General features: G+C 48.6%; 11 protein-coding genes across 11 annotated transcripts; 9 read left to right on the forward strand and 2 right to left on the reverse strand.

The window, feature by feature from the left end:
* Nucleotides 1-137: 137 nt before the first annotated feature.
* HD556DRAFT_1404131 (uncharacterized protein) lies at nucleotides 138-1,968 on the reverse strand. Its single transcript, XM_041303918.1, has 7 exons — nucleotides 1,742-1,968; nucleotides 1,579-1,688; nucleotides 1,332-1,528; nucleotides 1,180-1,275; nucleotides 977-1,127; nucleotides 517-920; nucleotides 138-462 (listed from the first exon to the last, which is right to left on the reverse strand). Exons 2-7 carry the CDS (start codon nucleotides 1,622-1,624, stop codon nucleotides 322-324), a joined length of 1,035 nt encoding a protein of 344 aa, XP_041155612.1. The 5' UTR covers nucleotides 1,625-1,688; nucleotides 1,742-1,968; the 3' UTR covers nucleotides 138-321.
* Nucleotides 1,969-2,791: 823 nt separating this feature from the next.
* HD556DRAFT_1447965 (uncharacterized protein) lies at nucleotides 2,792-3,876 on the forward strand (the record flags this gene model as incomplete). Its single annotated transcript, XM_041307364.1, has 2 exons — nucleotides 2,792-3,607; nucleotides 3,661-3,876. 2 exons carry the CDS (start codon nucleotides 2,792-2,794, stop codon nucleotides 3,874-3,876), a joined length of 1,032 nt encoding a protein of 343 aa, XP_041155613.1.
* A 657-nt stretch (nucleotides 3,877-4,533) lies between these two features.
* On the forward strand, nucleotides 4,534-4,807 carry HD556DRAFT_1447966 (uncharacterized protein; the record flags this gene model as incomplete). The annotated part of the gene is made up of 2 exons (XM_041307365.1): nucleotides 4,534-4,661; nucleotides 4,723-4,807. The coding sequence occupies 2 exons, from the start codon at nucleotides 4,534-4,536 to the stop codon at nucleotides 4,805-4,807; spliced, it is 213 nt and encodes a 70-aa protein (XP_041155614.1).
* A 658-nt stretch (nucleotides 4,808-5,465) lies between these two features.
* Nucleotides 5,466-7,009, forward strand: HD556DRAFT_865599 (3-hydroxyacyl-CoA dehydrogenase). The gene is made up of 8 exons (XM_041311874.1): nucleotides 5,466-6,010; nucleotides 6,065-6,096; nucleotides 6,155-6,239; nucleotides 6,291-6,358; nucleotides 6,410-6,430; nucleotides 6,492-6,567; nucleotides 6,628-6,634; nucleotides 6,687-7,009. The coding sequence occupies exons 1-8, from the start codon at nucleotides 5,545-5,547 to the stop codon at nucleotides 6,838-6,840; spliced, it is 909 nt and encodes a 302-aa protein (XP_041155615.1). The 5' UTR covers nucleotides 5,466-5,544; the 3' UTR covers nucleotides 6,841-7,009.
* HD556DRAFT_865713 (putative cyclase) lies at nucleotides 6,521-7,873 on the forward strand. Its single transcript, XM_041311877.1, has one exon. The coding sequence runs from the start codon at nucleotides 6,994-6,996 to the stop codon at nucleotides 7,732-7,734; it is 741 nt and encodes a 246-aa protein (XP_041155616.1). The 5' UTR covers nucleotides 6,521-6,993; the 3' UTR covers nucleotides 7,735-7,873.
* HD556DRAFT_865735 (putative cyclase) lies at nucleotides 7,787-8,746 on the forward strand. The gene has a single exon (XM_041311878.1). The coding sequence runs from the start codon at nucleotides 8,014-8,016 to the stop codon at nucleotides 8,680-8,682; it is 669 nt and encodes a 222-aa protein (XP_041155617.1). The 5' UTR covers nucleotides 7,787-8,013; the 3' UTR covers nucleotides 8,683-8,746.
* A 53-nt stretch (nucleotides 8,747-8,799) lies between these two features.
* Nucleotides 8,800-10,876, forward strand: HD556DRAFT_1404154 (uncharacterized protein). The gene is made up of 3 exons (XM_041303919.1): nucleotides 8,800-8,899; nucleotides 8,949-9,525; nucleotides 9,580-10,876. Exons 2-3 carry the CDS (start codon nucleotides 8,982-8,984, stop codon nucleotides 10,569-10,571), a joined length of 1,536 nt encoding a protein of 511 aa, XP_041155618.1. The 5' UTR covers nucleotides 8,800-8,899; nucleotides 8,949-8,981; the 3' UTR covers nucleotides 10,572-10,876.
* Nucleotides 10,877-11,353: 477 nt separating this feature from the next.
* On the forward strand, nucleotides 11,354-11,607 carry HD556DRAFT_1245221 (ATPase, V0 complex, subunit E1/e2; the record flags this gene model as incomplete). The annotated part of the gene is made up of 2 exons (XM_041298518.1): nucleotides 11,354-11,448; nucleotides 11,508-11,607. The coding sequence occupies 2 exons, from the start codon at nucleotides 11,354-11,356 to the stop codon at nucleotides 11,605-11,607; spliced, it is 195 nt and encodes a 64-aa protein (XP_041155619.1).
* Nucleotides 11,608-13,604: 1,997 nt separating this feature from the next.
* HD556DRAFT_1404167 (sulfate transporter family-domain-containing protein) lies at nucleotides 13,605-16,575 on the forward strand. Its single transcript, XM_041303920.1, has 13 exons — nucleotides 13,605-13,883; nucleotides 13,940-14,045; nucleotides 14,092-14,197; nucleotides 14,247-14,438; nucleotides 14,516-14,628; nucleotides 14,684-14,928; nucleotides 14,979-15,117; nucleotides 15,165-15,464; nucleotides 15,515-15,577; nucleotides 15,629-15,776; nucleotides 15,825-15,930; nucleotides 15,982-16,163; nucleotides 16,216-16,575. Exons 1-13 carry the CDS (start codon nucleotides 13,685-13,687, stop codon nucleotides 16,357-16,359), a joined length of 2,043 nt encoding a protein of 680 aa, XP_041155620.1. The 5' UTR covers nucleotides 13,605-13,684; the 3' UTR covers nucleotides 16,360-16,575.
* Nucleotides 16,576-19,330, forward strand: HD556DRAFT_1404171 (peptidase S8/S53 domain-containing protein). Its single transcript, XM_041303921.1, has 10 exons — nucleotides 16,576-16,740; nucleotides 16,794-17,355; nucleotides 17,408-17,692; nucleotides 17,744-17,851; nucleotides 17,907-18,035; nucleotides 18,090-18,206; nucleotides 18,259-18,459; nucleotides 18,513-18,769; nucleotides 18,825-19,004; nucleotides 19,058-19,330. Exons 2-10 carry the CDS (start codon nucleotides 16,884-16,886, stop codon nucleotides 19,217-19,219), a joined length of 1,911 nt encoding a protein of 636 aa, XP_041155621.1. The 5' UTR covers nucleotides 16,576-16,740; nucleotides 16,794-16,883; the 3' UTR covers nucleotides 19,220-19,330.
* Nucleotides 19,331-20,760, reverse strand: HD556DRAFT_1276365 (mitochondrial carrier domain-containing protein). Its single transcript, XM_041299236.1, has 5 exons — nucleotides 20,296-20,760; nucleotides 19,959-20,236; nucleotides 19,753-19,902; nucleotides 19,478-19,694; nucleotides 19,331-19,423 (listed from the first exon to the last, which is right to left on the reverse strand). The coding sequence occupies exons 1-5, from the start codon at nucleotides 20,505-20,507 to the stop codon at nucleotides 19,354-19,356; spliced, it is 927 nt and encodes a 308-aa protein (XP_041155622.1). The 5' UTR covers nucleotides 20,508-20,760; the 3' UTR covers nucleotides 19,331-19,353.
* Nucleotides 20,761-20,779: the final 19 nt, after the last annotated feature.

Genomic DNA, 20,779 nt, shown 5'->3' on the forward strand with positions numbered 1-20,779 from the left:
TGAGTCTAATTCATTTGAGTATCAGATGCTCTCGACTGTACTACCTGCGAATATCAGGTCGTCCTTGCTGGGATCCGGTGCGAACGCAGGCTTCGATATGCAGTCAAACTAGCGGTAGAATAAAACTAGGGTATACAATATACATCAAATAAAATAAAACAAAGTGCAATACTCGACGATCGGACATCAAAAATCTTGGCATAGCGGTAAATCGAACCGTAACCAAAAATCCACCAAGGGACACGACACGAATAATTATCATTTGGTGGTAAGAATTGCTTCCATACAAATCCTGAGGCCTGAATTTCTGTGATTCGCAACTTACTTGTTTTGGATCTCCGCGATTGCCTCGATCTCTGGCTTGAGACTCGCCCAAAGGCTATCGACAGTGTGTACTGGCTTCCACCCAATCAATTTAGATCGGTCTGCCCGAGCACGAGAGTTCGATCCAAGACCTGGGCCCTGTGAATTGTTGGTTCATCAGTAATCCATAGATAAGGGAGACCAAAGACCTACCCCGAAATACTTCTGCAGCTCATCCTTTGTGAAGACTGTAGGCTCAGCACTTTTGGCCAGCTTTACCTCAAACAACAACTCCGCGATGACTTCAGAGATCCTGCCCACACGATGCTCTCCATTTTCGCCAAAATAGAAACCCTCACGGCCGTGACCTGCTTCGCCTGGCCCTCTGATCGCAGCATCGAAAATGGTGATGTACAAACTCGCTATGTCGCTGATGTGAACATTAGGCCACAGATTCAACCCTTTCCCGACGACTCCGCCCTGTTTTCTGTCAATACCGGCTTTGATGAGACTAGGGATTTGTATAGAGTACGGATTCTGAATGCCGAGTTTGACCAATGATGTATTCGCAATTCCATAAATTGTCGAAGGCAAAACGATATATGTCCGCACGTAACCTGTATCGAGTATTCATTTATAAAACATAAGCAAGTAAGGTAAGAATCGAGATTACCTTTGTCATCAGCAGCGACGACTTCGATGTCGACTTCACGATGAGGTTGCGTCTTGGGTAGTGTCTCGATCAATGGGATGTCAAGATCGGAATAGACTTTATCAGTGGCGTAATCTCCTGCTGCATTGTCTGCAAGAACGCCGGTTCCAGACTGATGAAGTTTAACACGCATTGCAGGTGAAAGGAACAAGGAAAATACACACGGTGTGGATGAGAATAGAGACCTTGCCAGTTTCGTCGTGTCTCTTTTTCAATCCCAACAGGATTGCTTTGGCTGCCTGGAGGTCATCAGAGTCAGCCTACATAGGGGTAATTAGCTATAAGTTCAACTCGGCAATTTAGACTCAAAACGGACGCAAGCAAAGACTACATCAGACTTCCTGGCATATTCTGTCAGCTTTTCAAGATCCTGGTTCGAGCCGACGACAGCTACGACTCCAAGGCTATTGAGCGGCACGACCTTTTCGGGGGAGCGAGTGAGAACAGTGATCTGAAATGATTTCGCCCTAGGGTGGGACAACAATGCGGACAAAACAGATCCGCCGATGTAACCTCCAGTTGACAGTCAGTGTCGAGTCAAATTATGGTCGAGGACTCCTCACCGGTAACACCTGTTATGAAAATGTGCGTCTTCTCGGATGTGGACATGACGGTTGAGCTCTAAGTTGGTGAGTTGGGTCAGACTCAACTTCCTGATATTTATGGTCGTGAACTGTATGATATGGCGTCATGATTACACCATGAAGCTTAAGAAGACTTAGTCACCCTAGTATCCTAGCCGCTAAGGCCTGCATGGGCAGCAGGCTAGCGTCACGGTAGCCTTAGTAGTAGTAAGGCTTACTAGTACCTGGGCTCTTTGCGCGTATAGGTCGTCCAGTGCTCTACATTTCTGCGTGGTAATTGACAGCTTAAACTTGGTACAGCATCCCACACCGTGCTTGAATCAGAGCCATGCCCGAGAGATATCGGCCTATCATAGTTAGTCATCGTCCGCACTTTCAACACCGTCATGCTGTCACACACATGATAAATCACTGTCACATCAAAACCTTCTTTCCAGTTCGAAGTTTCACCAACTACTTCATGTAGATTCGACAAGAAACTTCCAGAGTCCAAAATATTTTGTGACAGTCCTCACCTCGTTCCATTGATCCGCTGATGTAGTGTTACGGTTGCAGCGACTACCCTGGAACCCGCGAACGACGATACCTTGGATAAAATGATTAAGATGATGCACTTTTTATATGATCAAGGCGCCAAAAATGTCCAAACTTCGGCCGGGCAAGGATGCTCCTTGTGGATTTGTTATCGGACGAACCATGGTAAATTACAAAGTCGTGGCGTTCGATTGTGGATAGTTATGCGCGTGGTCCGAGTACTGACGCCATTGCTTAACGGTTCCAGTGATGGGTGTTTATTTTATGATGTAGTTGCTCAGAATTCCCGGAAGCTTTTTTTTGCTTTTCGGTATATTTTGCAAAACTTATCATCTTGCTCGTTGATGAGCTTCTTAAGCATTTTCATTTGTTTATTTGTCGCACTTGTTTTCTTTGCATTTACTATCACCTACGTACGGTACGGTATCTTGGCCATTTTGAATTTGAGTGGGAGCAGGGCTGTGTGTTCTGATGGTCGTGGCGCAGAACTTGCCTGCCTGGTACATAGTCATATGCCCGATAAGATCTGTTGCTATGGGGCAACATTGACAGTACTAGGGTGACCACGCTCAGGCTGCTTCTCCCAAACACATGAGCCACTCACCTTTCACCCTCTCTGCCTCGTGTCCTAACCCTATTCGACACCCAAGGCAATGAAATGGCCTTCAAAAGCAAAAGCGTCAAGCGTTTCAGCGTTCGCGGTTTCCTCGCAGCGATCCTGCACCCATTCATGACATCCCCGACCGACGCCCCTGGGGTGTTCACCTTGGGCGATAGCTACAACAACGTAGGAGATTGGCACACGCTGCTCTTGAACAACGAGCTTTCTTCGCAGTGCGAGCTCGAACGCTTGGTCTGCTGCAAATGCACCACCAGCGTCGAACATGAATTCTTGCTCCTCCATTTCCGCCATCCGACGCAACACCACGCTGTCGCTATCCTAGTGTTGGACAGGACATCGCGTTCGGATTCTACAGAGAATAATAATGGCAATGGCTCGTCGAGATCGATTGGCATTGGCCAATCAACCGTAGTCTCCCCCTCGGTATCTGCAACCCCCGCCCACGATTCCATCTTCACCACCCCCAACAACGGCTCCGCAATCGAATCATACCTCACTAACCGATATGGCCAGCACAAGTACCTTTGTCACCTCGACTTTCCCGCTTCCGCTCGTCCTTCGGCGATGCAAGTATCCGTGCTGTTGTGCGTGCTCCGCAAGCATTCTCCAACTTATCATCTGTGGCAATACCAGTGTTACTGGTATGCCTACACTGTTTGGGAGGCCCTCAAGAGGCTTTTTCCTGGGTGCCGGGAGACGACACAGAGCGAGGGGCGCTCTCGCTTTTGCGGGCAGGAGGTTAGGAAGGCGGAGAGTGTTGAGGCGGTGTGTGAGCTGTATCGCGCCGAGTGGGCGCGTTTTGAGAATGCGGCGGAGGAGAGGAGGAGGGCGAAGGAGGAGGAGGTGCACCGGGTGAGTGTTCTTTTTTGGGATTGGTTGGGCTGTTTACTTATTTGTTTTTACAGTTGAGGATGGAAGGTTTGGTGGAGGGACGGGCTCAACGTCAAGCAGAGGTTGACGAAGAGAGGAGGCAAAAAGAGGAAGAGAGGAGGCAACGAGAGGAAGCGGAGAGGAGAGCAGACGAAGAGCGGAGGCAAAGGGAGAAAGCGGAGAGGGAGTATGAGGCTGAACTGAACCGAATGCGAGCAAGAATGGCCGAGCTCGAGCGCCGTGCAGTGTGATACTGGTGTAACAATTGCTCTCATTTCCTCGTCATCGACATCCTCCTCACTAATAGATCCAGTTGCAATGTACATTACTATTAGAACATATCAGAATTGACCTTCCTGTCTCAGACTCCCGATCGGCATGTAACTTTGACTCTGGACGAAAGTGTTTACTACCGGTAACGCAGATCCTTCCGCTTTCAAGTTAAAGGATACATCAAGGATGAATATTGCAGTTGCATTTGTGAACGAGCTGCCGATTGTGGAGCACGCGGCTAGACTTCACAGATCTGACTCGGAGGGAAACCAATGCCATGATTTGTATCGTATTGGCCTGTAGTACGGGGCTCGTCAGTCGTACTGACCAGTAATAGTAAACAAAACCACGCTTGAACGTTGAGCAGGAGCATCATCTCTCGGATAGTGCAATTTCACATCGTGGCCGATCCTTTCATGTCGCCTCAAAGAATATTTTTAATCCTGTAATGCGATCATTTTTACAACGATTTAAATGAGCCCGACCAGCTGCTGAATGCACTCGATAGCCAGAATTTTCTTCAAGGTATAAACATTGGATGTATTCGACACGAGAGCTCCGAGCGATCAACTTGTGCCTAGTTAGATGGGGTGGCGCTTACAGGGGCGCGCCCATGACACCAATAAGATATCACAATGGTGGGTATCATGATGCTCCCGACTACGACTCTTGGGATGGTTATGATGAATACATCGAGAGCTATCGGCACCCTCCAAGCAGGCCATATTTTGGTTCAGGAGGGAGATATCAGCATGGGTACACAGTAGGTCATACCTCGAGCGTTTCTTGCGCCCACATACTTGCTGAATAATGACATAGATCAGCGAGGCTGTAGCATTTTTCCGATCAGACGATCCTGTGCTTTTCCCGCCCGGCGAGTTCAAGCATGACATCGAGGACGCTAACTGAGGCACATATGTCAATCACGAACCGTCCGTAAGGAAAATTTGTCCGGTAGCGTACTTACGTTGCCATCGACAGTCGTAGCGGGTGACAGGAAGCATACGTGGGTTCTTCAATAGAAGTGAGAGCCGAAGCTGGATGGGAGTGGAAAGGCCGCAGCGTTGATTCTAGTGAAAACTGAGGAGTTGAGGTATCGACTGCATGAATGTAGTTGTGATGAAATACTGGTGATTGGGAGGCTGGTAGATTGGTGAGAATGTCTGCATGACTGAAGGACGGCACATATACGTGAATGAGTTACTAAACGCGCCCGTTGCTGGTTCAATGCTCTATGCGGCGAGCCATATGATTCTGTCCAGTAGAGGTGGCACCGTACGTCTGTAAATGCTGCTCGAAATTGGGATCAACTCGTCAATGGGCACCTTGCACTGGATCCCTGTCAAAATCAGAGATCAAATACGGGGTACCGAGAACTATAAAACCATGACATAACGCGTACTTAGTTGCCCGTCAAAATGCAGACCGCTGACCCTACTCATGATTGAAAGTGGTGCTGCGGTTGGCTTCTCGCAGGTGGGATGACAATGATGACTACTACTTTGGACGTGTCGAGTGGAAGTTTGGTTATATTCAAGAACAAGTAATAACGCATCCTGCAGACGCGTCACAGATTCTGAGTCACAGAAAAATATGCGGCGGCCTTTCACACGTGATTCTGGCTTTTACTCTTCACCTCAACCACGATGTCGATTGCACACGGAATCAAACGACTAGGCGTCCTCGGTGCAGGCCAAATGGGCACCGGCATTGCCTTCGTATCCGCCCTCCACGCCAAAGTCCCAGTCCTCCTCCACGACAAATCCGCACACCAAATATCCAAAGGCCTCTCCCTGATAGACAAGCTCCTTGCCAAAGACGTGTCTAAAGGCCGTCTCCAAGCGTCCGACGCAGCAGATGCGCGCGCACGTATCCAAACAGCGGATTCCGTCGAAGCCATGCGCGATGTAGACATGGTCGTAGAAGCCGTATCCGAGAACCTAGACCTCAAACGCGCTATATTCCGCGAGTTTGCGGCGAAGATCCGTCCGGATGCGATCTTGGCTACGAACACATCTTCGATTAGTATTACGAAGATTGCAGGGGCTGTTATTCCCGAGGGGGAACCTGCAGCGGGCGAAGTAGCGAAGGCTGTGTCTGGGAGGGTGGTTGGTGAGTGTTTGGGATGGTGTATAGTAGTGATCAATTGACGGCAGGTATTCTAAGGTCTGCATTTTTTCAACCCTGTACCTGTTATGGTGATGCAGTCGTTTACTGTGCTTTGAGTGGCGTGTTGATGCCATGTATGAATATCAGAAACTCGTGGAGCTCATATCTGCAGTGCAAACGTCGCAAGACACGCTAAACCGCTCACGCGCATTCGCTGAAGCGTGCGGCAAAGGTATTTGTTCTTTCGGGATGCATTGTACTTCGTTGTTCACGCACCGTCAAGAGGTCGCTACATCGCAGGACGTGCCTGGGTTCGTGTCGAACGCATTGCTTATGCCATTTATCAATGAGGTGAATACTTCTGTCTGTTGTTTGTGCGTCGTATATTTAATTTTAAGTCAGGCGATCATGTGCTTAGAGAAGGTGATCATCGGACACTAATCGTTCATTTTGAGTTTTACTGACGCATGTGTCGTGTATCCAGGGCGTTGCGACTCGTGATGACATCGACAAGACGTTCAGGTTAGGCATGGCACATCCTATGGGGCCGTTACAACTTGGTGAGTTACTGTAGCGAGATGCGCTGTATCTTTCTGATGGTCACGCACGGTTTTCCACAGCTGATTTGTAAGTGCAACTATCATCTTTTGTTTGTTTTGCATCGCTCATCGGAAGATAGTATCGGTCTTGATACCTGCCTCTCTATTCAGCAGACGCTCTACAAGGGTACCTCGGATTCTAAGTATCGCCCTTCGGTCTTGCTTGAGCGTATGGTGGATGCTCAGTATCTTGGAAAGAAGAGCGGTCGAGGATTTTATGAGTACAACAACTGATAATTCTCTCCTACTTGTATCTACGTGCAAAGAACACTAATTTTCCCGGAATAGCCCCTGTGGCAGGTCATGTGAGATACTTACCAAACCGAAGTCTATTCAAGTAATCTATTCTTGTGTATACCATCAACAACATCGTCTAGGATCTCACAAATGCCTCCTAAATCCCTTATCGATCTCTCGCATCCTCTCACGCCCCAAACGACTATCTACCCCGGAGATCCACCCTTCGCGATGCACAGCGTGTGCAACATCCCAACCGATGGATACACCGTACATGCTGTCTCGCTCGGAACGCACACAGGAACACACGTTGATGCCCCGTTCCACTTTTTCGCTCAAGGCCAGAAGTTGCATGAGCTCTCTCTTGAGCGATTCGTCGGGCGTGCTGTGGTCGTCGATGTGAGGCACCTAGCGTGTGCGAGAGGGCGCATTGAGTGGAGGGACGTGCGAGAGAGCTTCGATCGGACTCGCGGCACGATTGCTTCCCTTGGGCCGCGGTCAGAAGGGAAGATCGATATGGTGCTGTTCTGGACGGGGTGGGATGGATGGTGGAGCGAGCAGAAGTACTTTGACCATCCATATTTCGGGAGAGATGTCGCAGAGGAGCTTGTGGAGATGGGTGTGCGGCTTGTGGGTGTTGATACGCTAAGCCCTGATGAGACTGTTCTGGTGCAGGATGGAGGGAAGGAGAAGGAGGATGCTTTTGCGATGCATGAGGTGCTTTTGGGTCGTGGATGTTTGATTTGCGAGAATTTGACGAATTTGGGGGAGCTTGTGGGTAGGAATTCTGAAGAAGGGGAGGAGGTATGGGTGAGTCTTGCGCCTCTGAGTTTACACGGAGCAGATGGAGCTCCTGTACGGGCGTTCGGGTGGACGGAGAAACCTAGGTAGACGGTGTATATTCTTGTCAGATATGTGGATCTGGTGACCAACCGCGCACCTCCGCTTACCCCATCTAATGTTCTAATTTTGTTTCGCAACATGATGAAGATATAAAATCACACGGACGCAGGCGGCCAGCAGGTCGTAGTGCTGTCTGGTCATTCACGATTATAGCTGACATCGTATGTAAGGAAGTATCCTTTAGTCGCAAATTAGTCATATCCAAATGATAGGATTCCGTACATAATTGAGATAGCTGGCTCCCACAGTTCGTGTGGTACAACCGCGATGATGATCGACCTCACCCACACGCTGACGACATCAACAGAAGCCCCGATGTCGATATGGCCGGGGCACCCAACACTGGAGATGAAAAAAGTTGCCAAAATCCCGGAACAGAATGCCAACGTGACGCTTATTTCACTTGGGTCTCATACAGGGACTCATATTGATGCGCCCAACCATTTCATTGCGGACGGATTGACAGTGGACAAGTACGACTTGACCAAACTTGTGGGTCGTGCGCTGGTCATCGACGTGAGGGGGAAGAAGCCACGTGAGATGATTACCTGGGAGGACATGCAGAAATGGGAGGGGCAGATGCACGAAGGGGTGATCGTGCTCATATGCACTGGGTGGTCGCAATACTGGGGCAAGGAGAATTATGAAGAACACCCGTTCATGGATTTGGATGCGGCGAAGAAGCTTATGGAGACCGGAGTGAGAGTAATTGGATGCGATACGCTGAGCCCTGACAGCATATGCTCACCCGAGTGCGAAGTGCACATAGAGATACTTGGCGCGGGAGGGATGATTGCAGAGAATTTACGGGGGATAGAACAAGTGCTGGCATTGAAGGACCCAATTGTGAGCCTGCTGCCACTTAAGTTAGATAGTTGTGATGGCTCGCCAATACGAGCGGTAGCTTGGTCTGCAGGAGGTGAGTACTTTAGTTAATTAGTTATTGAAGACGTTACTTATTAGATTGTCAGATATTCTGGGGTGAGAAAGTATTAGTCCGTAGATGCGGGGTTTCGGAAGCAATATAACCATTAATGATTTTACAAGTTGGATAAAAAAGCCGATAATCATTCCTCCAACTGCCAAGGTCACTTCTGAGACTCGCGCTCATCTTTCCTGTTACGCCCTTTGCCGGATGCTCGTTAGTTCTTTTGTTCGTGTGATTCTTTTATTTTCAATCTCTTCTGCTAACTTTCATCAAGGTTAATTGAGGCTTCCTTTGTAGCTTCAATTTCATGCAGACGTTCATCAACCACGAGCAAGGCACAGGAGTTTGGGAGGTTTTGCCTTCTACCTGCTGGGAGATCAGGTATGGATCTGTCAACTGGTCCTTTGACACACAATACTGTCGTGTCCCCATTAAACCTGTATCCCATCCAAAGCCACCCCATTATCATGGTTCCCTACTCAGGACTTCACGTCCAAGACGGCGTTATACAATTCTTTGCAAAGCTAAACCATTCGGACCTTCTCAAGATCCGACAACCCTACCCCATAACTCTGCGAACGAATGGCCACTCTCCGAGTCACTGAATCACAAATTTGTTGGCGTTCAAGTCGCAGAAGACGTCTTGAGAGCGTACGAACTGGATTCCGGATTCACTCATTCTATCATGCCTGATATCACCTTGGACGAATTGTATACTAGTTGGACTAAGTTGTCCGTTGACGTCGACGAAGAGGAGGTCGAGTTTGCGAGGTCTGAGTGGGCCACTCGTGTTCAGGATCTAGTCGGGGATATACATCTGTCCCGGGCTATATCCGCCTCCGACATTGACGGTGCGTCTGAGATTTACACTTTTCTTGCAAATCATTTTCATGCCTTCTCCTCAGGTGGCCGTCCTCAGTCCCCGCTCTCCTCGCTGGAATACGATTCAGAGCCATCTACCGATTCTGATGTACTCCCTTCCACGCCCACACAAAGGAGTGCATTCTCCGATGTTGAGGTACATCAGCCCTCCCCGGTGTTAGATGGCCGTGGTCTTTCCCCACCCAAGGCTCTCAATGGGTCGGCAAGAGCTTTCACCCCAAAATCAGGCCCGCCACCCAAATTTTTAGCACCCCCCTCACCAGACTCAAGCTTACGCTCAAGCTCGTCCCCTACCCCAGTCAACTTTGTATTCCCAGCTATCAACGGTAACTACCAGTACCTTCCTCCAGGCCTGAAAAGGGATGACCAAGGGTTCTACACCTCAATCACCCCACCTGGCTCACCATCTCATGCCCGTCTTGATTCTTCTCGGCCTTCCTCGCGGCTGTCATCTACGCGTCTCCCGCAGTTCTTGTCCGATGTGCAGTCACGCAAGGCCTCCAAGACCAGAGTCATCGTTGACCAGATGAGATCCACTCCTGTTGCCACCAAGAAAGGCAGGCCTCGCAATCACTCCAAATCTTCATCCGACAGCTCGCCAGGACCTTCTACACCTCACATTGACGCGGGAGACAGAAAGAGTACCGGCTCTGCGCAAGGCAGAGGCCGCGACCACTCTGATCCAAATCTACCCTTCAGCCCCGATAATCCCATCACGCCAGGCAGAAATGGGTGGATGGAGCTCCCATCGCCTACTTTCAGCATTAAAGCAGTGATCCCCAGCAGCGCTGCACGTCTGTCGTTCCCTGTACCATCCTCATTTTCAGATGCGCCCTTCCTCACACAACCCCCCGCGCCTTCTGGAACCTTCTATCACCTCCCACGCGCGCCGGGTTATCCATACTCGTACGTCCCAGCCAGCGCTCCACCACCACTGCCACCACCAACCTCGTGGGTTCCTATCACTGGTCCCACTTACCCAAGCAGCATGCATGCACGACCCGTCGTGTGGTGATGCTGCCTATGTAGAAGCACCTTTTTTGACATTCGTCATTCATCATAATTACTATATGTAGCACCACTCCCTCTCTTGTTGTCTGTTTTGGAGGTGGTATGACGGACCTTGGGGACTGTCTGCTGTAACTGACTGTTCTGTTCTTGTCACATTGTGCTTTATGTATGTGTCCTGTGCGTGTTTCGTTCGTTATTTTGGTTTTTGGTTTATGGTTACAAAGTGGTACATGTTGTATGCAAACAAGGAGTTACCATTAATAAGATCAATTGAGGTAGCAATGAATAGATGGCATTTGTCAATGGGAGGTGAGGTGGGTGTTGAATCCTTCGGAATCGACAGACAAATTCGTACCAGGAACCCCAGCGTGGAGGACTTTGCAGGTTAGTCACGGTGCTTTGTGAAAAGTTCCAAGTGGTATACAATCAAGACTCAGTACTCAGGATTGTCGGCCTCCCACTGTAAGACATTGACATATAGGCCAGCAATGATCCCCTTCTTGACCCTCGAGCTCTGAATCCTTAGACACTGTCTGAGACAGAGTATTAGTTCTCTGGCAAGTACTATCTGCTGAGCGAGTGCTCTAGCAAACGGGTGTGAATATTGAAATATTAATGCTTGGCAGGTTGTTGGCAGGCCCCAATTTGTTCTCTGACTACGTAGGAAATAGGGGGAATCCCCCCTTCCCTAATTAAGTGGGTACGTGTCACGTGAGACGCAATGTCCCGCTGCGCTCTGCCTCAGGCTGCTACCTGCTACTTCTGCTAGTACCCCTACAACTTTTCATGGCGTCCGTCATCCCGGTGATTTTCATACTCGTCATAGTCCTAGGACTAATGGCTTGTGGTTTCCTCTTCGTCCCAAAGGGACCAAATCAAACGTATCCCTTCTTCGCTTTGTCACAATCCGAACCACACTAATACTTACCCTCGAATGCAGGACAATTCGTACGGCCATCATGCTTACGTTTGCATCATGCTATCTTATGTGGATGGTCACATATATGGCTCAGCTACATCCTCTCATCAGTAAGTCATGACACTCGTTGCTGCGGTTCTATTGGCTAACGCACGAACTTCAGCGCCATATCGTTCAACAAAGGCCGGAGAGAGTTTATGATGGTCACACGCCGTCTGAGCAGGAAATAGACGTACACCGCTGTCGCTATGATAGAATTTGCATTAACGAAAGAGCACCTCAAAGTCCGCTATTCCAGATCAGTGAGTTCTCCGCCGCGTGTACCTTCTACCTTCGAAGATACATCACGGGCACTTCGTTACTAGTAGACCTTCGTATGATGCGATTTATACGTCCGTTTCAACAGATTTCATCCGGTGCAAATGATCGGCCTTTTCATTCCTACAATCCAAGCAGAAACGCCGCCGTGCCCCAGCTTTATCTTGTATCATGAAAATTTCCGCTCTCCCTATTTTACTCTTTCTTCTATCAAGGGGAATTTTTGACTCCTGCACTGCTACTCTCACAGCTAACCGCTTTCAAAAACCCAATATTGAGGATCACACGACGCTGTATTGGGCGATCGTAAACAACCAGCGAGACACCACAGAATTCATTTCCAAATTCTCACCGAAGCACAGAGTATGAGTATGGAAGGAAAAAATAACGTGTCTCAATCAAGAGAAGAACTTTGAATCTTCGTTCGTGAGCATGAATGCGAAGTTCTTTCCTCGCATCTCCGACTTTTCGTTTTTCGCATAGGGCGGATGACCTCAGATATGTAACCAGTCAACGAGGGCTAGATGATATTGGCATCAGTACCAGTGTCGATTCTTGTGTAAAAAGCTGCTCGACGGTAGACAAGTCGCATGCACTGCAGGCGGTCGTGTTGATAGCGAGGATGTAACAGAAACTTGAAGCTTGAGCCTTGGCATCAAAAAATACACGAGATGAGATGATGAAGGAATATGAAATCACCAGGAATATATCAACTCCAAGTCAGGTAGTTCCCACTCTGACATCATCTCCGCTGAGGAGGTGCCTGCCAAGAAGGTGACACCACCCCCACTGTGAGTGATGGAAGATGGTACTGTCTCGTGGATCTGAGAGCCGCCAGAGACAGACACCGTTGTGATCCTTCAGATGCGGACGCGACAAGTGTGCGACGGTATGGGTATGGCACCTCCAGAGATCGCCGACCTGCATCCAGGCCGATAGATCCCACTCACATATGGTGGGATCCTTTCAATCGCCTTGAGGCGTATGCCACCGGGCGTCATCCAGTGTGACCCTTGGAAGCCTGCGACACGTTCCCTGATGCTACGTTTTCGTGTTCCATAGCTTACCCGTTCTATCTGATGAAGCAGTGACCAGTACTGTTCCACTGGGAGAAAGTCCGGCATGAGGATCCATTCAGGATGGACTGCGCAAATGGTTGTTTGGTGGAGAGGTTCCCCTGTTTCTCGATCCCAGGCGATGAGCGCTTGAGCTCTCTGCTCCAACCACCGCTTGCTGTGAATTGCCCATCTCGTGACGCCCAACCTCTTCAACTGACAACATGACACCAGTTCAAGTAGACGAAATGTCTTGTAGGCTCACGAACTGGTAACCATGCGTCGTCTGTCCTGCTACATCATATATCACAATCCGTATGATTTCCAAACGTTCAAAGAGGTGTGGTTGTTGTTGAATGAGCTGCAACATCGTGATTTCACCGGAGGTTGGTGGTGATTAAATTGAACACGGCCTGGGATTTTCTGGAGGGATTGTTGGGGTCTTACTGCTGCAGCTGCGGTGCGTGTGGGGTGTTTTGATGCTGCTTCCTGCTGCATGTGGGCAAAGTTACGCCGTCATAAGCTTATCAAATTGACAATTGACGCTCGTGGTTATACACCTGACTTTCCAGAATTTAGAAGTTGTAACGAACTTGCACGCACCATATTAGACTTGTGTATGACTGCCTACAGTATCCTCGGAGGCGACCATGGTTATCCTATTTAAGTTACTAAAATCATGTAAGCATTGATAATTGAGTTTGTTCGCTTCGGCCCGTTGGGGTCACACATAAAATTTGAAATGGAGCGGCTGTTGGAATGACACGGTGACCCGCAGTCACGATTGTTCACCATTCAGAAAATATAGCGGCTCAGCGCTCAGCAATGATGCGGCATAGTGGAGGTAACACCACGGAACCCGTCTCACGGTTTCACTCTTTGTCAACAACCACTTCCGTCTCATCCTTGCCAGGCATGGTTCACGGAGAAGAACGAACACCCCTCGTAAATCAAAGCGACGTTGAGGCGGGTCATATGACTCGCGTCCAGTACGGCTCTTCTTCTATGATAACTTCTGCTTCTGGTGAGTACTTGTGAGCGTTTCATAGGCCCACTATTAACTAATAGAAGAAAGTACAGGTGTCAAGTTGCCAGCGGATACCAGCAAGCGGAACTCGATGTTTAAGAAACGAGTTCGATATTATGTTCCGTCCACCGCATGGATACCTGACTATTCGATTTCCCTGTGAGTACACACGGGAACTTTGATTACACGAGCTCATATTCGCCAGCTTGGGTGGCGATCTTCTAGCCGGTGTCACTCTTGCGGCTATGCTCATTCCCCAATCTGTCAGTTATGGAACTTCACTTGCGAAGCTAAGTCCTACAACTGGTTTGGTGCGCTCCTTCATGTCTCTTCGATCCAATATTCATTTTTTTTTTCTAGTTCGCTGCTGCCCTACCGCCGATCATGTACAGTCTTTTGGGAACGTCAAGACAACTCAATGTTGCTCCAGAGGCTGCGCTTTCACTCCTCGTAGGACAAGCAGTTTCCGATTATCGTCGTGGGGATCATCATGTTCGTCCTGAAGACGCCGATGCCGTCGGTATCGCAGTTTCCACTGCCATCACTTTCCAGGTAAGTAATGATAATCTCAATTGGGGCTGGAACATTGGCTCAAAAAGACATCCATATCATAAATCATAACTTTGTAGGTTGGCCTATTTGCATCAATGCTTGGATTCTTTCGGCTGGGCTTCCTAGATGTTGTCCTCAGTCGTGCGCTCCTCCGAGGATTCGTGACTGCAGTTGCAGTTGTCATTGCGGTGTGCGTACAACTGTTAAACAAAGATGACCCACGAAGTGCTCAAGTTGTATCACAGAGAACAATTAATACCTATGTTTGGCCTCGCTGTCCTAGAGAAACAGATGAATCCCGCGTCAACCTTGGACAAGATAATTTTTCTTCTAGAATTTTCATGGAGTGATTTCCACGAACCGACGACGCTGGTCAGCTTCGGGGCGTTGTTCGTGCTCATATTCATGAGAACTTTCAAAGGTTACTTCAGACGAACTTGGTGGATCGAACGGCTCCCTGAAGTCCTGCTCGTTGTTGTGCTCTCTACAAGTATGCCCCTCGTCTTCTTGTTTTTGGCCCTCTCTGACTGGTTTGTATAGTTATCTCAGGCTATCTGCGTTGGGACAAAAAAGGTGTCGATATCCTCGGCATAATACCTATCAAAACTGGCGGTGATTTCTTTAGCTTTCCGCTGAAACAATCAATAGGCTACATCAGAGGAACGACTTCGACGGCAGTGTATGTGGATAGTTTCCTTCACGAATGCCTTTATTAACATCAATCAGTTTGATAACCATCATGGGTTTTTTGGATAGTACTGTTGCAGCGAAGCAGAATGCCGATCGCTTTGGCTACTCTATCAGTCCGAACCGTGAACTCGTTGCACTTGGGGCTGCAAACCTTTTTGGATCTTTCGTTCCTGGCACATTGCCAGCATTTGGTTCAATCGTGAGGTCGAAGATTAATGGCGACGTTGGTGCGCGTACGCAATTGGCCTCCCTCGTTACTGCTGGCATAACACTGGGGGCGACATTCTTCCTTCTCCCGTATTTATACTACTTACCGAGATGTGTCTTGGCATCGATGTACGTACCTTTCATCTCCGCTTAGTCTGTGGCGCTGACTTGTCTTCTAGCATCTGCCTCTTTGTGATATCACTGTTCAGCGAGGTCCCCCATGACCTAATGTATTATTGGAGGTGTGATAGGTTGTCTTGTATAATCTTAGGGTGCTGATGACTGGCATTAAGGATCAGAGCCTGGACGGACCTTGCAATGATGTTTCTCACTTTCTCGCTATCTGTCATCTGGAATATCGAGATTGGCATCATTGTCAGTCTCATCATCTCTTTGCTACTTGTTATCAAGCGTTCCTCGCACACACGAATGATTATACTGGTATGTCATTACCTATAACATATTCAGGGTGCTCAGACAGTGTTGCAGGGACGCATTCCTGGCACTGATCAATGGGGACCCATTACTGACAATCCGGGCGCTGAAGATGTTCCTGGCATATTGATCATCCGTATCAGAGAGAGCTTGGATTTCGGTACTTTCTATCATCTTATTGAATGCAGATGAAGCTCAATACGTGTTAAAGCTAACACGGCACAGTTGAAAGAGCGTCTTCGTAGACTGGAATTGTATGGCCAAGAAAGAACTCACCCTTCAGAAGAGCCAAGGAGACAAGCCGCAAGCACACTGGTATTCCACATGGCAGACGTCGAAACATGTGATGCCTCTGCAGTGCAGATCTTCCATGAGCTGTTGGAGACGTATCAGGTGAGAGCTTACGTGACTTTGAAACAGAACCAGCTTTATCTCATTCCATTAGAATCGTGGCGTCGAGCTCTTTGTAACTCACCTCCGTTCTGGTCCTCGACAAATGTTCGAACGCGCAGGTATTGTGGAGCTCCTAGGCTCCGAGGCATTCTTTGCCACCTTGGGAGATGCTATGACCAGCATTGGGCAGCGATGAAGGGTCCAAATTGCAATTTGCATGTGGTTGTTTGACGAAGACTTACGACTTTGACGACCTGATTTTGACGAAGGCATCGGGCACATAGAATATGGCGGCGCTTGGGAGTAGATAGTATATACATATGTATTTAATACGCTTATGTGGCTTCTGGGTTGCGATGTTGAAACTCGAGAAGTGAAGTCAGCACCTATTATGACATCCTTCGATCGGCTTACCGTGCCGCTCACGTTCAGAAATGGCCGCTGACATTGACCGTTGTCTTATCCACGACCTCTTGGCACGTCTGTGGTAGGTAGGCCCATCAAGCATCCATGCGTCCATCATATGTCATATCAAGATCTGATGCGTTTCAGAAAGAGAACGTACTATAGTGATCACGTACGTCGCTAGCTTCCTTAGGTTTGTACCTAATAGGACTGATATTTTTATAGCTCGGTTGACTATAAAACTAATCATGAAGTTGTTCTACCGAGTTTAGCGCCGTCCTTCGTCTTGTTGTTGTTTTTTTGCTCCTACAGCCAATGCGTTCTTTCCTTTTACCAGTCCTTTCATTAACACTCGGCCTCGCCGCTAGTGCGATTGCCGACCCCACACTCTCTCCGTGGCAGCTTCACGAACAGCGTTCTCATATACCCGCAGGATGGACCCGAACACGAAAACTGGATTCCTCTGTGTCGGTCCCCTTACGATTTGCACTTTCTCAGTCAAACATGGAGAACCTTGAAGCACTTCTCTACGAGGTGTCACTTCCTGCTTCATCCAATTATGGCAAGCACTGGTCTCCAAGTCAGATTGCTGCCAAATTTGCCCCAAGTGCCGAATCCATAGAGACCGTTCGCTCATGGTTGATCGGAAGCGGTGTAGAGCCCCACCGCATAACACTCTCTCCCACCAAGGGGTGGCTCGAAGTGGCTTCTACCGTCGAAGAGGCTGAAAATCTTTTGCTTGCCGACTATCATGTGTACGACCACGAAACCGGCACAAGACATATCGGTTAGTATTGTGGTCATAGTGCTTATTGAGCTTATTTTAATTTTGGCCACAGCCTGTGACAGTTACCATCTGCCGGAGCATGTGATCCCGCACGTTGACTTTGTGACTCCCACCATACATTTTGATGCCAAGATCCCGCGGAAGCGTGAAAATCAATATACCAGAGTCCCTATTGGCCAACCTGGTCAAGGCAGCACTCCCAAGACGTCTGGTCAAATTGGAACCATTTTTGATCAACTTGAGGATTGTGACAAGCAGATCACGCCAATTTGCTTGAGGGCTCTCTATGGACTTTGGTATCAGCCAGTTGCCGGGAAGCAAAACAGCTATGGAATCGGTACGTCTGCATCCGTCGTGCGACTGTGCTAGGGACTCACCGACCACAAAGTGGAATACACCCCACAGTCTTATTTGCAGTCTGATCTGGACTTGTTCGCGAAGAATTTCTCAACCGGTCTTGAAGGTGTTTCCCCTACACTGGTCTCGATTGATGGAGGTACCGTTACAACTTATCATTCGCAGCGGGCGACTGACTAAGTTGGTCGTGTTAGGCGTCATCGAGAGTTCTAGCCCTTCTTTTGATTACAATGGGGAATCCGACCTCGATCTGGAGTACGCCATGACCTTGGTAACAAAAGGACAAGACATCACTCTTTATCAAGTTGGAGATTCGGTTGAAGGTATGGAGACGACCAGTAGGTTCAACATATAACGCTGATTGCATCGATATTTAGGTGCTTCTTTCAATACATTCCTTGATGCACTGGACGGAACATACTGCAAGTACGACGGCGGTGATGATGCCACCCAGGATCCCGCTTATCCTGACACCGCTAGTGGCGGATACACAGGTGAGTTTTCGAACTTGACTATATTCTAATCATATTCAGCTGCATGATACAGGTAATGAGGAGTGCGGAACTGTCAAGCCTGCAAACGTCATTTCCACATCCTACGGGTACAATGAGGCTGACCTCTCTCCCGCCTATGCTATTCGCCAATGTAATGAGTACGCGAAGCTTGGCCTCATGGGCGTCACTTTCCTCTTTAGTTCGGGAGACACGGGTGTTGCAGGCAACGGGGATTACTGTTTAAATCCTGACGGTAAAATTGCATATTATCCAATATCATCAAATCCTTGACTTATTTTATTTCAGGTTCTCAATCCCCAGATGGTAAAATCTTCAATCCTGGCTTCCCTGCTTCATGCCCATATGTCACTGCGGTCGGTGCCACCCAAGTTAGCCCTGGCCAGTCTGTATGGGAGCCCGAAAATGCGTGCGAGCAAGTCATTTACTCTGGCGGTGGATTCAGCAACTACTTCAGCATGCCCTTGTATCAGAAGGCAGCGGTCGAAGGGTATCTAGCAGCTGAGCCGATCTCGTACCCAAAGGATATCTACAATTCTACTGGGGTATGTCTCTTCATAGTTTCAGTTTAGTCAAGGGCAAGGTCGACCATTCTTACAGTCCCGTGCATATCCCGATCTCGCTGCCAACGGAGCAAACTACGTCATTGCTGTCGACGGTTCTTTCTCGCTCGTGTACGGAACGTCCGCGGCTTCGCCTGTCGTGGGCTCTATCTTGACCATGGTGAACGATGCTCGTATCTCGCAGGGTAAACCACCTCTTGGATTCATCAACCCCTCTGTGCGTCGTGCATCACTCTTCTAATTTCCACTTGTCGCTGATATCGTTTCAAGATCTACTCCGCTGATTTCGTTGGCGGCTTTAAGGATGTCACCAATGGAACGAATCCAGGGTGTGGTACTCTGGGATTCAATACAACTAAAGGTTGGGATCCCGTTTCTGGCCTCGGGACCCCTTACTTCCCCTCTCTGCTTTCCAAGTGGCTGTCTCTTTAAGTTTTTTCTGAGCAGAGGACTATATTCGGACAATACTCACCCTCCCTTTTTTGCAATACTTACATTTAATAAAGTATATTACGCAAGTTCACGATCAGCACTTGAGATAAAAATGAAGTTTTTGGTCTGCCTATTTAACCCTTATATTGGATGCGACGCAGTGCTCTCTGTCTGAGATAGGCCTGTACGACTAATTGTTCGATCCTGGTTAAGTAGTAAATTCAGTGCGTGCATTGATGGAGAGGGCCAGTAAGTCACCTCTGTTTCACCATCATAGCCGTTCCTTGCCTCAGTATGCCCTTGAACAACTGCGCACCGAGACCACGGTATAAGGCGAAGAATCCGCCAGCGGTATATATTCCTTGGAGTGATGACCGTATTGACGGGCCCTGTGACGAATTGTTGGTTGAATTAGATCTACGAGAAGCTTGTACGACAGTCTTTGCTAGTAGCAGCGGGTATAACATAATGACAGCTTCGTGAATCGCGTATCAACACTTATCGAACAACAGCAATGGAGAGGTGTGACTCACCTATGGAATTTGCAAGCGCGCCCCCTACGAAGGAATGGCCTGGGGGTGGGGAGGCGCGTTCTCTCCCCTTCAGCATTACACGTCTATACTGCTGGAACAGATAGAGCGTAACTGCGGGATTGAGCGAGAGCACAAAATTGGATGAGAACCCTATGGTTATTGTCGTAAGTTCTGACGGTCGACTGAGTGCTTCTCGAAAGCCAAACCTTTCCAGAATCCCCGTAAGCCCTCTTCCCGAAGTATTTGTTTACAAACTGCCGTGAACCGTGACGTTCCTCCTTGTGGTGAAGAATCATTGCTCACACGAGCGGTTTGCAAGCGCACCGTAACGAGATTGAGAGGTGTCGTGATGGATCTGCTAGCAATGCCTGATAGGTAACCAATTGCAAGCTCCTGTGGGAGAGATAACATGGCTGCTTTTGATTTTCCGTTTCCGCGAACAACGAGTGCTCGCAGGAAGGAATACAGGTAGTAATACAGAAAGCTGATTCAATATTCAATGATGAACAACATCTTAAGACGCAGAATGCAGAAGCTACTCACCTTGAAAGTAGGGTAGCACTGGTGTCTGCCCCAATGCCGTCGTATAACGATGATAGCCCATAGGTATGGATTTGTTTGCGTATGGATATGCCCTTCTCCGTGGCCTGTATACGGGTGGTGATGAGATCGAGTGGGTACGTCAGCGCATTGGCGCTCGCTGCTCCTAGTGAGCCTGATGCTGCCTGAACGAAGGGTGGTAAAACGCTTGTCATGATAACGTCCAGGGTCAAATTTGGGATGTTGGTCTGAGGTCAAGATAGAACCTGAACCTCGCTAGCGCTTTCGAAGCATTAAAGCGTTACTTAAAAGTAGTAATCACATGGGCAGGGAGTGGGAAAATTTGGATTTGCAGAGGTGTCCTTGCAATATTGTTGCTACATTTCAAACCAATATTAATCTGGGTGCCAGGTGGTGAACCGACCGTGACGCAACTTGGTCTCGTTAATATTGCATCAAACCTTCTCGTTCACCAAGGAAAGAGATC

The sequence above is a fragment of the Suillus plorans genome, assembly GCF_016647745.1.
Source record: "Suillus plorans strain S12 chromosome Unknown HD556scaffold_69, whole genome shotgun sequence".
Lineage (NCBI taxonomy): Eukaryota > Fungi > Basidiomycota > Agaricomycetes > Boletales > Suillaceae > Suillus > Suillus plorans.

What these genes read in the sequence shown, in the direction of transcription:
- HD556DRAFT_1404154 (XM_041303919.1), top strand. Translation starts at nt 8,982, where the DNA reads ATGCAGACGTTCATCAACCACGAGCAAGGCACAGGAGTTTGGGAGGTT. An exon ending in ATCCGCCTCCGACATTGACG is followed by an intron (nt 9,526 to 9,579) that starts GTGCGTCTGAGA and finishes CCTTCTCCTCAG; the next exon opens with GTGGCCGTCCTCAGTCCCCG.
- HD556DRAFT_865735 (XM_041311878.1), top strand. Translation starts at nt 8,014, where the DNA reads ATGATGATCGACCTCACCCACACGCTGACGACATCAACAGAAGCCCCG.
- HD556DRAFT_865713 (XM_041311877.1), top strand. Translation starts at nt 6,994, where the DNA reads ATGCCTCCTAAATCCCTTATCGATCTCTCGCATCCTCTCACGCCCCAA.
- HD556DRAFT_1404131 (XM_041303918.1), bottom strand. Translation starts at nt 1,624, where the DNA reads ATGTCCACATCCGAGAAGACGCACATTTTCATAACAGGTGTTACCG. An exon ending in CTGATGTAGTCTTTGCTTGC is followed by an intron (nt 1,276 to 1,331) that starts GTCCGTTTTGAG and finishes ACCCCTATGTAG; the next exon opens with GCTGACTCTGATGACCTCCA. An exon ending in AGCTGCAGAAGTATTTCGGG is followed by an intron (nt 463 to 516) that starts GTAGGTCTTTGG and finishes AACAATTCACAG; the next exon opens with GGCCCAGGTCTTGGATCGAA.
- HD556DRAFT_1404167 (XM_041303920.1), top strand. Translation starts at nt 13,685, where the DNA reads ATGATGCGGCATAGTGGAGGTAACACCACGGAACCCGTCTCACGGTTT. An exon ending in CGTTGTTGTGCTCTCTACAA is followed by an intron (nt 14,929 to 14,978) that starts GTATGCCCCTCG and finishes TGGTTTGTATAG; the next exon opens with TTATCTCAGGCTATCTGCGT. An exon ending in ACACACGAATGATTATACTG is followed by an intron (nt 15,777 to 15,824) that starts GTATGTCATTAC and finishes ACAGTGTTGCAG; the next exon opens with GGACGCATTCCTGGCACTGA.
- HD556DRAFT_865599 (XM_041311874.1), top strand. Translation starts at nt 5,545, where the DNA reads ATGTCGATTGCACACGGAATCAAACGACTAGGCGTCCTCGGTGCAGGC. An exon ending in TTATGCCATTTATCAATGAG is followed by an intron (nt 6,359 to 6,409) that starts GTGAATACTTCT and finishes ATTTTAAGTCAG; the next exon opens with GCGATCATGTGCTTAGAGAA. An exon ending in CGATCATGTGCTTAGAGAAG is followed by an intron (nt 6,431 to 6,491) that starts GTGATCATCGGA and finishes TCGTGTATCCAG; the next exon opens with GGCGTTGCGACTCGTGATGA.
- HD556DRAFT_1276365 (XM_041299236.1), bottom strand. Translation starts at nt 20,507, where the DNA reads ATGACAAGCGTTTTACCACCCTTCGTTCAGGCAGCATCAGGCTCACTA. An exon ending in AGTGCTACCCTACTTTCAAG is followed by an intron (nt 20,237 to 20,295) that starts GTGAGTAGCTTC and finishes ATATTGAATCAG; the next exon opens with CTTTCTGTATTACTACCTGT. An exon ending in GCTATGATGGTGAAACAGAG is followed by an intron (nt 19,424 to 19,477) that starts GTGACTTACTGG and finishes CTACTTAACCAG; the next exon opens with GATCGAACAATTAGTCGTAC.
- HD556DRAFT_1404171 (XM_041303921.1), top strand. Translation starts at nt 16,884, where the DNA reads ATGCGTTCTTTCCTTTTACCAGTCCTTTCATTAACACTCGGCCTCGCC. An exon ending in AGTTGGAGATTCGGTTGAAG is followed by an intron (nt 18,036 to 18,089) that starts GTATGGAGACGA and finishes ATCGATATTTAG; the next exon opens with GTGCTTCTTTCAATACATTC. An exon ending in TTACTGTTTAAATCCTGACG is followed by an intron (nt 18,460 to 18,512) that starts GTAAAATTGCAT and finishes ATTTTATTTCAG; the next exon opens with GTTCTCAATCCCCAGATGGT.